The sequence below is a fragment of the Monosiga brevicollis genome, genomic scaffold (genome assembly GCF_000002865.3).
Source record: "Monosiga brevicollis MX1 MONBRscaffold_10 genomic scaffold, whole genome shotgun sequence".
Taxonomy (NCBI): domain Eukaryota; class Choanoflagellata; order Craspedida; family Salpingoecidae; genus Monosiga; species Monosiga brevicollis.
In genome coordinates, this window is record NW_001865047.1 from 61897 (window position 1) to 73426 (window position 11530).

The 11530-nt window shown below is 55.8% G+C and overlaps 6 protein-coding genes across 6 annotated transcripts in view; 2 read left to right on the forward strand and 4 right to left on the reverse strand.

Moving 5' to 3' along the window:
- Nucleotides 1–449: 449 nt before the first annotated feature.
- Nucleotides 450–1178, reverse strand: MONBRDRAFT_8146 (uncharacterized protein; the record flags this gene model as incomplete). Its single annotated transcript, XM_001745835.1, has 2 exons — nt 450–820; nt 1004–1178. 2 exons carry the CDS (start codon nt 1176–1178, stop codon nt 450–452), a joined length of 546 nt encoding a protein of 181 aa, XP_001745887.1.
- Nucleotides 1179–1697: 519 nt separating this feature from the next.
- On the forward strand, nt 1698–2462 carry MONBRDRAFT_37034 (uncharacterized protein; the record flags this gene model as incomplete). Its single annotated transcript, XM_001745703.1, has 1 exon — nt 1698–2462. The coding sequence occupies one exon, from the start codon at nt 1698–1700 to the stop codon at nt 2460–2462; it is 765 nt and encodes a 254-aa protein (XP_001745755.1).
- An 894-nt stretch (nt 2463–3356) lies between these two features.
- MONBRDRAFT_8148 (uncharacterized protein) lies at nt 3357–4232 on the reverse strand (the record flags this gene model as incomplete). The annotated part of the gene is made up of 1 exon (XM_001745836.1): nt 3357–4232. The coding sequence occupies one exon, from the start codon at nt 4230–4232 to the stop codon at nt 3357–3359; it is 876 nt and encodes a 291-aa protein (XP_001745888.1).
- An 852-nt stretch (nt 4233–5084) lies between these two features.
- On the forward strand, nt 5085–8084 carry MONBRDRAFT_37035 (uncharacterized protein; the record flags this gene model as incomplete). The annotated part of the gene is made up of 6 exons (XM_001745704.1): nt 5085–6842; nt 6927–7019; nt 7115–7261; nt 7390–7455; nt 7564–7647; nt 7809–8084. 6 exons carry the CDS (start codon nt 5085–5087, stop codon nt 7917–7919), a joined length of 2259 nt encoding a protein of 752 aa, XP_001745756.1. The 3' UTR covers nt 7920–8084.
- Nucleotides 8085–8228: 144 nt separating this feature from the next.
- On the reverse strand, nt 8229–9294 carry MONBRDRAFT_8150 (uncharacterized protein; the record flags this gene model as incomplete). The annotated part of the gene is made up of 3 exons (XM_001745837.1): nt 8229–8657; nt 8748–8866; nt 9036–9294. 3 exons carry the CDS (start codon nt 9292–9294, stop codon nt 8229–8231), a joined length of 807 nt encoding a protein of 268 aa, XP_001745889.1.
- A 383-nt stretch (nt 9295–9677) lies between these two features.
- The window catches only part of MONBRDRAFT_37036 (uncharacterized protein), a gene marked incomplete at its 3' end in the record, with an annotated part of 3478 nt that continues 1625 nt past the window's right edge, over nt 9678–11530 (reverse strand). The window contains exons 9-11 of the mRNA XM_001745838.1: nt 10456–10698; nt 10132–10316; nt 9678–10016 (exon numbers count right to left, since the gene is read on the reverse strand). Coding sequence (XP_001745890.1) covers nt 9678–10016; nt 10132–10316; nt 10456–10698 — 767 coding nt within the window. The remainder of the gene's footprint in view (nt 10017–10131; nt 10317–10455; nt 10699–11530) is intronic.

Sequence of the window (11530 nt, forward strand, 5' to 3'; positions counted from 1 at the left end):
AAGGCTAAGGTTCAAGGCGCAATGACGTCTATCATCACAGCAGCACGACATCCGTCGACGATGTCGGTTGCTTTCCCCGACCGCACGCAAAAAGCAGGCCACGCCAAACCAAAAAAACAGCAATACAATCTTGATGCCGATGCCTTGCCGAAGCGACCTCGCAGAACCTATGGTTGTGTCACACAGACATTTCAGCGTCTGCGACTCTTGTCTCCTTCATTTCCCCCGCCCGCCCCCCTCAGTCTCCAGTCAAATGCCAAATCAAATAAAACGTGCGTCATGCCGAAACAAACCCTTGTTGAAATCGTTCAATTCCCATGAAAAAAACGAGCTTTGATTTTTTTTTCTTCTGATCCTGAGCGCGATCCTCAGCCCCTCAGCTCAGATGGGATGCCTGTTGTCAAGCACAGAGGTCTACGTCTGGATGCAGCGCGCGGCGATGATGGCTGCTAGCTTTCCTTGGGGGCAGCCGCAAGGGCAGCAACAACGTCGGCACAGATTCCGCGAACAAAGTGATGCAGTTCGTTGTCCATTTCAGACTCGCAGCCAAACGTCCGTGTCTCAAGATTGCTGCACCACGCGTTGTCGCCGGGCAGCTTGTTGATCTGGTAGTGCACGCCATTCCAAGTATTGATGCCGTGGAAAAAGCGAAAGTAGAGGTTGGGGGGGTTGTCCCACACGCCGGAAGGGCCGGTGGCCCGACGAACGTCCGTGATGAAGAACGAATCCTCTGATTTCCCTTGGGCGAGGTATTGGAAGGGCGCCACTGTAGGGGTCTTGAAGACCATCACCGTGCCCTCGATACCAAAACCGCTTTTCGCTGAGCAAAAGGGACCAAGACCAAGAACAATGAGAACGATGGAACGGGCGCTTGCATTCGGCGGGAGATTGGCGGGCAAGGTTCGGCAAAACGCTTCCTCAAACCTACACGCTTCCTCGCAATCTAAAACTGGTCTTCAAACGTCTTGAAGCCTGACTCTCAACATCTCTCGTCGTGCGTCACCTCTCCAAACGCCCCTCGTCAAGCGGCGAGGTGTGATGGCGGACAGCTTGAAACCCTGACGAACATCTTGAAAAGCTGACGCGCAGCCGAGCCGTGTGGAAGGACGCTGGGATGATTCACCATCAGCTTCAATTGCCCAATTCGACCTTTTCTTCCGGTACTTTTGCATCATCATTGCGTCATCGTCAGCAAAAACAATACGCTACATTAGTACATGCGGTACACGGCACGTACACGCACACGACACACACTTACACACTACACACACTTACACACTACACACACACACAAGTGTGCACCGGGATGAAGATTGCATCCAACTTTCCAATTGTCCCAAAACGCCGTGTCATCTGAACGCACGACGACGTGATTTAAATCATCCGGCACGATGCGTGTCGCGCGCCATACGATTGCAAGTGGCCTGGTCGGGGCGCTCGTGATGTGCCTTGCCTTTGAACAAGGCCTGGCACAGCGAGTATCGATTGGCGCCGGCTCGTTCAAAGCTAGTTCTGGCCCCTCCATTAGCAGTTCCTCCGTCAGTCAAGCAGCTCGGGTGACCCTTTGGCGGGAGACTCTTTACGAGAGTCGAAACCGAGGCAACACGACGCACGGTGCTCCTCACAACTGGCTCTACCACTACGTTGACTGAATCGTCGTCGCCACCCTGCCGGAGCGGCGAGCCCACGCCGAGGCTATGCTTGACTGGCTCAACGTTGACGCCATCCTCTTTGACGTGTGCACAAAGGCCGACTTGCTCCGCCTCAACCTCTCCGCAGCTGAGCGGCGTTATGTGAGCCTGCTCGATAAGAAATCCAGCGGCCTAGGCAAGCTCGCCCTCGTGCACACCAAGCGCAACATCTTCATGCACGCCCTCAGCCTGGAGACCGAGCGCCTCTTGTTCTTTGAAGATGACGTTCGCATTGAGGCAGCCAGTCCCCTCTCCATTGTGGAGCAGATTGTTCACCTATGGCATTCGCTACCACCGCGCTGGAACTATCTCAACCTGGGCCGCTGCTTGTCTTACTGCAACAAACAGCGCTCATTGGGCAGCGGCTTGGTTCAAGACCTCATCAATCTGTGCACCCACAGCATCGTTCTCGACCGGACGGCCATGTCCAGCTTGTTGCAAGTGTTTGCGAATTACCTCTTACCCATGGGCGACGATCTGCTTCTGGCGCACTTGACCTCTCGAGGCGCTCTCATCAACATCGCTAGCGATCGGCCAGTGTTTGACCAGGACCGCTTGCACATCACAAGCACACTTCACCTTAATGGCTCCCCGGAAGCGCATCTGGCACCTGATACTTGTGCCAACCTGCCGCTGCAGCAAATCTTTGCCCGAAACTACCACCTCCTTCACGAGCACTTTGAGCTCGCCGATCCCACCGCCACCAGGCAGACCGTTCCCTCTCTGGAAAACATTTTCCGCCCCCTCATGTCAGAGGACATTGTTTGGTAGCAACAGCTTACCCTCCCACTTGTAGTTAGGTTGGCCCATAGCTCCCCGTCCACCGAGCTCTAGTGTGTCACCGCGTCATGTCTGCTGCTGATACCGCCAATGTCCCTCCCGCCAATCTAGACGCGCACCTGCATGTTTTCTTCAGCGAGGGCAAAATACATGACCCCTCTGTAATGCTTGCATTGTGATCATGAGCGCTTCAAGAACCAAAAACAAAAAAAAAAAAAAAAATTGAAGCCAGCTTTGACGCCACAAACCCATTGCTTGAGCCGCATGATATGATACTCACAGACGCATGCCTGGATGTTTGAGGGCAAGCGCCTCAATCCATCACGCACGCCAATGCGGCTGCCGAGCCTGGGCGTAACACTCTGAGATGGATTCTGATGCTAGTGAGACTCGCTGCGTGCGCGGCATGAGGGTCAGAAAAAGAGCGTCTTCAATACAAGTACATGGATTGGATGCCGTCCTCCAGCTCAAGCGGATGGCCGCTTTCTCCGGAGGAGAGAGAGGATCGCAAACAAAGCCGGAAGAAAAAAAGGTACATAGATGGCATATTTCTGGTCTTCTGGAAAGAGATGAAGATCGTGCATGGCGGGGTTGCTGTATGCCAACTCTAGTCAAACCGGGCACACAAGCAAAATGGGGAAGTGGCTTGAGCTGAAGGTACAACACTGGAGAAACAGCACATGATCACTACAGGTACGTCGTACCGGCCGCTGCCAGGGCTTGAAAGGTGGCTTTGAGTCTTTCATTCAACGAATTGGACGGCTGATTGGCTTGAGTCAGGTAAGCCACGGCCATTTCTGCCTAGCTCCGACACAACAAAAAACACCCACACAGCAGCAGGCATCATACCCGTCATGAGCGCCGAGATGGAGGTGGGGCGTATGGTCAGAGAATAGTGACAGCAGCACACGATCCAACCTGTCGCTGAAGGTCCAAGGGTATATTCAGATTACTGATGGAGTCAACCTCCTCAAGAAGTGCAATCAGTAAATGGCGGCTGCGTGCGCGCGCCGCATGCGCCATGGCCAGGACCAGGGCGGCCGGGCCGAGATCCACCGTGGATGAGCGCCACAAGTGCTGAAGAGCCCCAAGGCTTGCAAGTCGAATTGCCTCGGATTCAAAAGGCTGCTGACAGCTGGAGGTGGGCACTGTCACGGGCTCGTAGCAGGCCTGGGCGTCGTCCACAAAGACCGACTCTTGCACCGTTATGGGCAGCGGGGCCAAGCTCGCCTCCAGCTGCCGCAGAATCGTCGAGTTGACGGGTGGGAGGACCAGTGGACAATCTTTTTGCCGAAGCGAGACTACGATGGCGCTACAGGGCCGTGCCGTCCCGCTACGCGCCCGCGCCTCGAGAGCCGAGAGCGCACCGCGGCTCTCGAGTTGGCCCAATCGCAGCTGGAAATCCAAACCAGGACTCGCAGCCTCAGCCCCCGCCGCGGTATGCAGGTGCAGCAAAGCGTCATCAGAATGAGAGCTTGGTTCGGTGGGGAGTTTGACGTTCCAGCGCGCCAAGGCCAGAGCCAGTCGCTGAAAGTGCTCTGGGGGCAGCGTCTGGTTCTCGCTCCCATTGCCCATGAACCACGGCAGCGACAGCGGGGTCGGCGCCGTCACCCGAAGCTGCTGAATGGCGGCAGCAGGCAGATCATGACGCACCGGAGACGTCACGACCCACCAATAAGGCACATAAAACAAGCAAGCCACTGCCAGCGCCACGAGCGTCGCACCGCGATGGCCTCCCTCCTCAGTCCGTGTCGCCGCCATTCCGAACCTCCTCCTTGACATGGAATAAAATGCTGACAATATGATGATGAGAAGTTTTATGAATGATTTACATCCAATGTTAACAATGTTGTGTGTAAAAATTATTCGCGCTTAACATTACACGTACACGTCATAAAAGTTTTAACAACATGGACTTTAAAGTTTTATCAATCCGGATACACTTTGAAACTTTAAAAGGCACACGAAGCCAGCTGGCACTTTTCCCCTTCTCTAGTGCAGCGTAAAGAGCGTAAAAATTTGTTTATCGTCACTGGCTTCACCTTCAACAGGTTCGACCTCGTTCTGCGCGCGGGCGGATGTGTGTGGCAAAGGGCAGCGCACTGCGCGGCCTGATGGCCTCCACTCGCGTCCTGCCATGCATCTGCCTGAGACACGGGTCTTGTCTTTCATATCTCCTCAGGGAGTGTGCCTGACTTTTGCAGCTGATGCACTGTTGTTGCTTCATTCTGGACATCGTTTTGCGACATTCCTGCCTTGCTTCCTTCTGATTGCTTCTTTGACGCCCACTCGCAGGACGGACTTGCTGCCGAGCTCGCGTCGCTCATCACGCCGCTGCTTGACCAGGCTTGGTAAAAGCTTGCGTGCGCTGGGAAAGCAACTCCAGAAGCTTCACCCCTCCCCCTCCCCTCTTTTTCCAAGTGCCTTCCTTGGCTGCATTCTTTGTTCCGCCCTTGCAAGCAAGCCATCCCCTGTAACTGTCCGGCCTTCAAATCGACGAAGAGCCAGGCTTCTTGCGACCCTTCCGCATCGCCACGCCCCTTTGGCAAGCCGACTTTGTGTGCGAGCTGCCGGGCCTTTGTGGGAAGCACGGTCTGTGCATTTACCCCCAGCATGGCGTCACAACCTGGGGCCGCTGAAGTCCGGCGCCCACCAGCTCGCCCCCCTCGTCGTTCCAAAGCCCCTCGCGAATCTGGCGCGTATGGCTTTTTCGACCCTAATGCCCTTGCAGCTACCCAAACGCAGGCACCAGACCTGTCCGCCCTCTCTAGACCCGCTCCCATTCCTGAGCCAGAGCCCGACGAGTCACCGGCACCCCCCACACCACCCCGAGCCCGAATGACCTCCCAGGTGGCCTCCCAACCTCTGACCATGCCCGCCCCCAACCCTAGCCCATCGCATCTCTCCCAAGACCCCATCTATGCCACCGTCGCCGATCCTCACGAACCAATAAATCCAGCCCTGACTTCCCCGGCCCCAGATTCAGCCTCGGCCCAACCCAGCTCTAACCTGGTGCCAAATGGGCATCCTGCCGAGCCCACCCCCGGAGCCCCAGGCCGCGCTGACAGGCAAACGACCAACTCACCGTCGCCCAGCACGCCCCGTTTCATGGATCCTGGTGCCCCCAGTCCAGTAACCCCGCATACTGAAGCACTTTATGCCTCCCCTCTTCCAGCCACACCTCCACCGCAACACGAGCCCATTCCCGCGTACAGCCATTCCCCCGCGCCTCAAGTCCAAGAATCGACTTGTAGCACACCGGTCGTGCAAACTGACCCGCCCACTACCACGCCTGAAGCCGTGTCATCCGCTGCCAATCCCAACACGGCTGAAGCCAGCCATGACCCCGCTTCGTCGGTCGCTGCGGATGCTTCGTCTGAGCCACCCACGCTTGCAGACGCTGTCAAGCATGGTGATGCCACCATTACTGCCGGTAGCAGCCATGTTGAAGCTCATGCAAGCACCGACACGAACCAAGGTGAAGATGATGCAGTTGCTGAAGAGGCTGAAGAGGATGCAGTCGCCGACGAGGATGCAGTCGCCGACGAGGATGCAGTCGCAGACGAGGATGTTGTCGCCGATCTGGATGCCATTGCGGATGCAGCTCTTGCCGAGGACGAGCAGCCCGATGACAAGCCATTTCTAGTCACCACCACTACCATTAACAATGAAAAGCCACCGAATGGCCCCCTCACCACGTCGCCTCCCCACGATGATCACTCGGCAGACCTCGTGCGGATGTCCACCGACAACACGCGCCCCGCGTCTGAGCACGTTTTGGAGTCGCCGTCTAAAGCCCATGCCGAGCCAGAGCCGCAGTCCGAGCCACAAACAGAGACCCTCAAGACAGAGACGACGCCGACGACGACGCCGACGACGCCTGTCGACCCACCCACAGTCCCTGGACCCGAACCTCCTGCCGACCACGCCTCAACTGAGCATTCTTCCGAAAATAAAGCTGCAACAGCCGCAACTCCGACGGCAGAGACTGCGACCCAAAATGTTGTTTTGCGTCGGACACGCACTGCCCCGCCCTCAGCCTCGGCCGCCAATGCCGCCCCCGCCAATGTGGCAGCAGCCGAAAGCCCTGATATGATTGTTTCACGTCGTGGTACCGTCGTGGGCAAACGAGGTTCCATCGCTGATCTGCGTGCTCGCTTCACGCAAAGGATCGAAGAAGCAGGCACCGTCTCCACCCCGCCACCAAATCGCAATGCTGCTCGCAAGCTACAAGAAACCGACGACGCCTTTGTCTCGCGCCGCGGCTCAGTCATGCTGCAAAAAGGCGTTGTCAACAAATGGAAGGGCCTCTTTCACCGCAAAGCCCATAACCTGGTCAATGGGCCCTCGCTTGCCGAGGAACTTGCCGAGGTTAGTGTGTGCGGGTGACATGGCCAACTGCTCGCACACAATGTTGTTAACGTTACGCACTCGTCTCCACTTTTGTTTCCACAGAAAGAACGGGAACAGGGTGAGCGCCTGGGTGGCAAGCTTGTGGTATACACCACAAGCGGTTCCACCGTTCGCGAAACCTATGCCGACTGCCAGGTCAGGGACTGCCTGGAATGGCTCTTCAATGTCATGGCCACCCATCAGCCTTGGCACGTGTGCTCCACACCTTGACGGTTTTGTCGGTCTTGCAGAAAGTCTTGCGAATCTTGCAAGGTCATCGATTCAAGTTTGAAGAGCGGGACGTGCTGCTCCAAAAGGCGTATCACCGTGAACTTTGTGAGCGGCGGTCCAAAGATGCCACCGTTCCGCAGGTTTTTCTCAACGGCAAATACGTGGGCGTACGTACATCACTGCCTCTCGCTCTGGCTGGTTTCCTTCGTTCTCCCTTTTTTTTTTTTTTTTTCCTTCCATTCCCTTGGCTGCAGCGCATCGCAGCATGGCTCAAACCCGCCTCCAATGTTCTCAGAACGCAGACGCGATTGAGAAAATGAACGAGAACGGCAACCTCGTCATGCTCCTGAATGGCGTTCCAGTACGTTTGGGCTGTTGCGCGAAAGCATTCCTTGCTTCTTCAAAATCCTATTGAACCGCGGTCTGCCGCCTCGTCTTGTGTGACCAACTGTGCTTTTGAATTTTCCAGCGTTATGCGCAGGGTGAACGGCCCTGCGAGACGTGTGCAGGCCGAGGCCTTGTCATTTGCGATTGGTGTGGAGGTGGCAAGAGCGTAAGTACATTCGTTGTGTGTTTCTTCACAACTTCTTGAGTCTGCTTCCCTCGTCACTGGCGCTCGTGCCTGTTCTTTTCTCTTATCGTGGCAATCAACTTTTCTCCTCATCTGTTGGTTTGCTTCTGCTTGATTTAAACCGGGCACCGGGTGTGCGGTAGAGTGTCAAATCACGCTTCGGACAAGAGCTTGTCAAGCTCAAGTGCACCGTGTGCAATGAGCTTGGCTTGCAGCGCTGTCCAGACTGTACGTCGGAAACCTCTGAGGCATAGCCAATCTTCTTAAGAGCCAAAATGCCGGGCCTTTCTATCTTAATTATCATGTCAGGCGGTGTCCCCGGTGCCGTTTCTGTTTTTTTTTTCTTTGCGTCGAGGTACAGCAATAATTGACCTGCTAAGTACGCGATGTCGGCGACAAAGCTGCTTACGATCCTTCAATTTGCCGACGTCTGCCGGCCAGCCCTGCATACAGCTCGTGCGTGGTAAAACAGCGAGATGTGTTTGCGTCACATTTCACTCCCAACACCTCGAAACGCTTTATCCGTACAGTGCCGGCACTTGCTCTCCAAACTCAGCCGAGGCCTATACCGGGCCCACATGCACACGCACGCAGAATGAAGCGGGAAGCAGCACGGCATAGCCCTCGCAATTCATAACAGGCCAAAATGAAATTACCCAAAGACGTACCATCGGCCAACGGCGACGAAGGACCTCGAGAATGGCAGGTGCCGTCCCTCGATCCCATTCTCGGCGCACGGCCTCTGACAGCTCGCTTCGTGCCAGCCAGTGGCACACACCACATTCTTTGTAGGGCAGACAACATTCACGGCACACTTCGCTGGTGATCGGGTTGCGGGCTCGAAAGTTGGGAGGATCCTTTAAATGACAGTCACGGCAACGCCACGTCTCATCCGCGGGCAGCTGGAAGTTATGCTCCATGGAACCGTCTGGATGGCACACGACCAAGTATTCTGGCTTGCCATCAGAGTTGGTGCGCGTCTGCAAAATTGTCTACGTGGACCAAACGGGCGGCATGTGCGTTTGTTGAGCTCTTACAACAGCAAGCATGTCCCACAGCACACGAAGGGAAGTGCAACCCACTTTGATGCGACGGGCACGATTGATATTCTCTCGTTCCTGCTCCGCCTCGGATAGTTCCGGGGCCGCAGCTCCACCAAAAGGAAACAGGCCAAGTCCTCGGACTCGCACGATACCTCGGTCTGCAAACAATAAAAACAAAACAGTTGGTTGCCCGCCCAAGACGTGCGTCAGGGTCTTGCTCGGAATACAATTCTTGCCCTGTCTCTCCACTCAGGCGCCAGGCGCCTGAGTTTGACTTAATCTTCAGGCCAGAACGACTGATTTTCAGGACAAGGCGACATCATGCACCTCGCGTGTCAAGGCCGTTGTAGTGCCAAAAGCGATACCCTTGGGGATCTTGGTTCGAGGCGCGCCAGGCCCGGGCTTGCTCCTCGGCCTGATGCTGCGCCTTGGAGGCAGCCAGAGCTCGCGCCATCTCCTCGTCCTCGAGACTATTGGAGTTGGAAGCGGGCTCTGGCTGATCCAAACTTGCTGCGATGGCCCGCTTCATCTGCTCGTCAAAGGAGAGCTGACTGGGTGATGCAGGTTGGGGCGTCTCCACGGGCATGGCCTCGTCTGCCTCGAGAACCTCCTTGCGTTCCGCCCATGCGACGGAATAGTGTCCGCCCGCTGTGTTGAACATTCAGTTAATACACGTGGGCCGTATGAGTCGCGGGTCTGCTCACAGGTGCCGGCAAGAGCACACCATAAAACGGATACGTTGATCCCCCAGACAAACCATGAATGACCCAGACGGGCGAAAGGGGGTTGAGAAACAGAGGGGCAATTTCGTATGCCTCTTGATTGGTGATAAACCCCACTTTAAGCAAGGAACTATATTGCAGCCATTGATCGACATCCAGCTACGTCGCAGTTGAGTTGGCCATGAGTTTGGCGGGAAATGGCGGGGCATGAAACACAGGGATCGAGCCGGAGGTAGCGCATTGCTCTTCAGGAGAGAGAATAAGCACTGACTGAGGAATGCGCTTCATGGGTCAGGAGAAGATTCATCAGACATTGATCGGCACAGGCGTCCTCGTCAATCAGACTGCTAAGACCGCCACCGGCTTGGGCACGAACGTCCTCAAGGCCGGTGGTGAGGATGGCTGAGTACAGAAGAAGGGCCAGACCACCAGGAGCCCGAAATTGGGGCAAGTGTGATTGAACGAGATGCACAGCGAGTTCGCGGCTCTGCACCATGTAGTGCAGTGGCTGGGCTGTGCGAAACCATTCGCGCGAAGGGCTCTGCATGTCGTCATCTCCGTCCAGGCTCATGGACATGCCCCGTTCCTGCGCAGTTGGTTGGGAGCAGAGAGGACAGATCAGTCAGTGTGACGTTCTTCCAGGTCTAAGGGTCCGGAGTGGTCTCGGCTCGATTAGGGCTGACCGCATGGGCCAGACACACCTGCGCGTCGGGATCGGCCAGAATAAGCTCGGCGCGCCCGCTTTCATTCCAAAGGCAGCGCACAATGGCCTCGGTAAAGGCGGCGTCGGCCTCCTGTGGAGTAGCGGCAAACAAATCGATGCCTAAAGTATGCTGCAGGTGTTCTATAACATGTGCTTGCACAGCGGCCAAGACGGCACAAGGGCCTACAGGACGGGTGGGGATGGCAGCAGTCGGCACAGTCAGAGCCAGTGTCTTGCGAGCATTCCCAAAGGTTGGACAGGATACAATTGGGAGCAAAGGGCGAGGCTTGCTCCTTCAAAAGGATGTGCAGTGCGTCCCTACCATTGGCATGCTGGGCAAAGAAGACGGGGCTTGCACTCTGAGCTGCCGTCGTCATTTCAAAGCCCTGCTGAAACCAAGGACCCTGAGCGCGGCCAGCTGCAGCAGCATCGTCGGCGTTGGCCCAGATAAAGTTATCCATCTGTAAAAATTGCTCTTTCCCCAGCGGCCCAATCATGGAGCTGAGCACAAGCCCCTCCAGCAGCTCTGCCTCCGTGTCCATCTCATCCGGCTCCATGACGCCGCCTGCCCCAGGGCATGTACAAGCAGCCAACCTCGTTTCACTGTTCCACCGACCGGACTGCCGCACACACACTCACACTCTCACTCTCTCTCACACACACTCTCTCTCTCTCTCTCTCTCTCTCTCTCTCTCTCTCTCTCTCTCTCTCTCTCTTCTCAAAAGCAAAATCTGCGAAAAGGATCAGATCATGAAATTCAGTAAAAAAAGTAAAAGACTTTTTTTTTTCTGACGGACTGCTCGTGATGGGCCATCTCTGATGGATTTTTTTTTGGATAAACGACAGGACCTGCATCATCATTCAAGGGGTTGGATGACTGACACGCACTCGCTGCCATTAGCGGCAGACACGGAGCACACAACAAGGAGAGGCTAAGGGTGAAAGAAAAGAAGGAGGGGGGGACTCAGGGACGAGCAACTCGATTGGAAGTGGTGCGCAGATTCTTGACCAGCGGTGCACCGAACAAAAAGGCAACGTGGGACAAAAATAAGCAGGGTCCAAGAGGAGGTGAAACAGGAAAACAAGGTGGTTGATTAAGCTAAGACAACGACGAATAGGATGAAGAAGACCAGCAGCACGCCAAAGATTTTGAACATGAGCATCCGGTTGCTCGTCAATGAGTTGTAGTATGTCACCAATTCCGTGTGCGCTGCCTCGACGTTCATGCTCTACATTGACCACAACCAGGTCGGACGAATGATCAACAGGTGCCTTGGTCACAGGGTTGGCACGCGTGCCCTGTCTCGAAACTGAAAACTGAAGCACGTGTACTTTGATAGGTTGGCGAGGGGGCGAGGTGGGGGGGGGGGGGGGGGGGGGGGCCAAGGCCCCCTTAA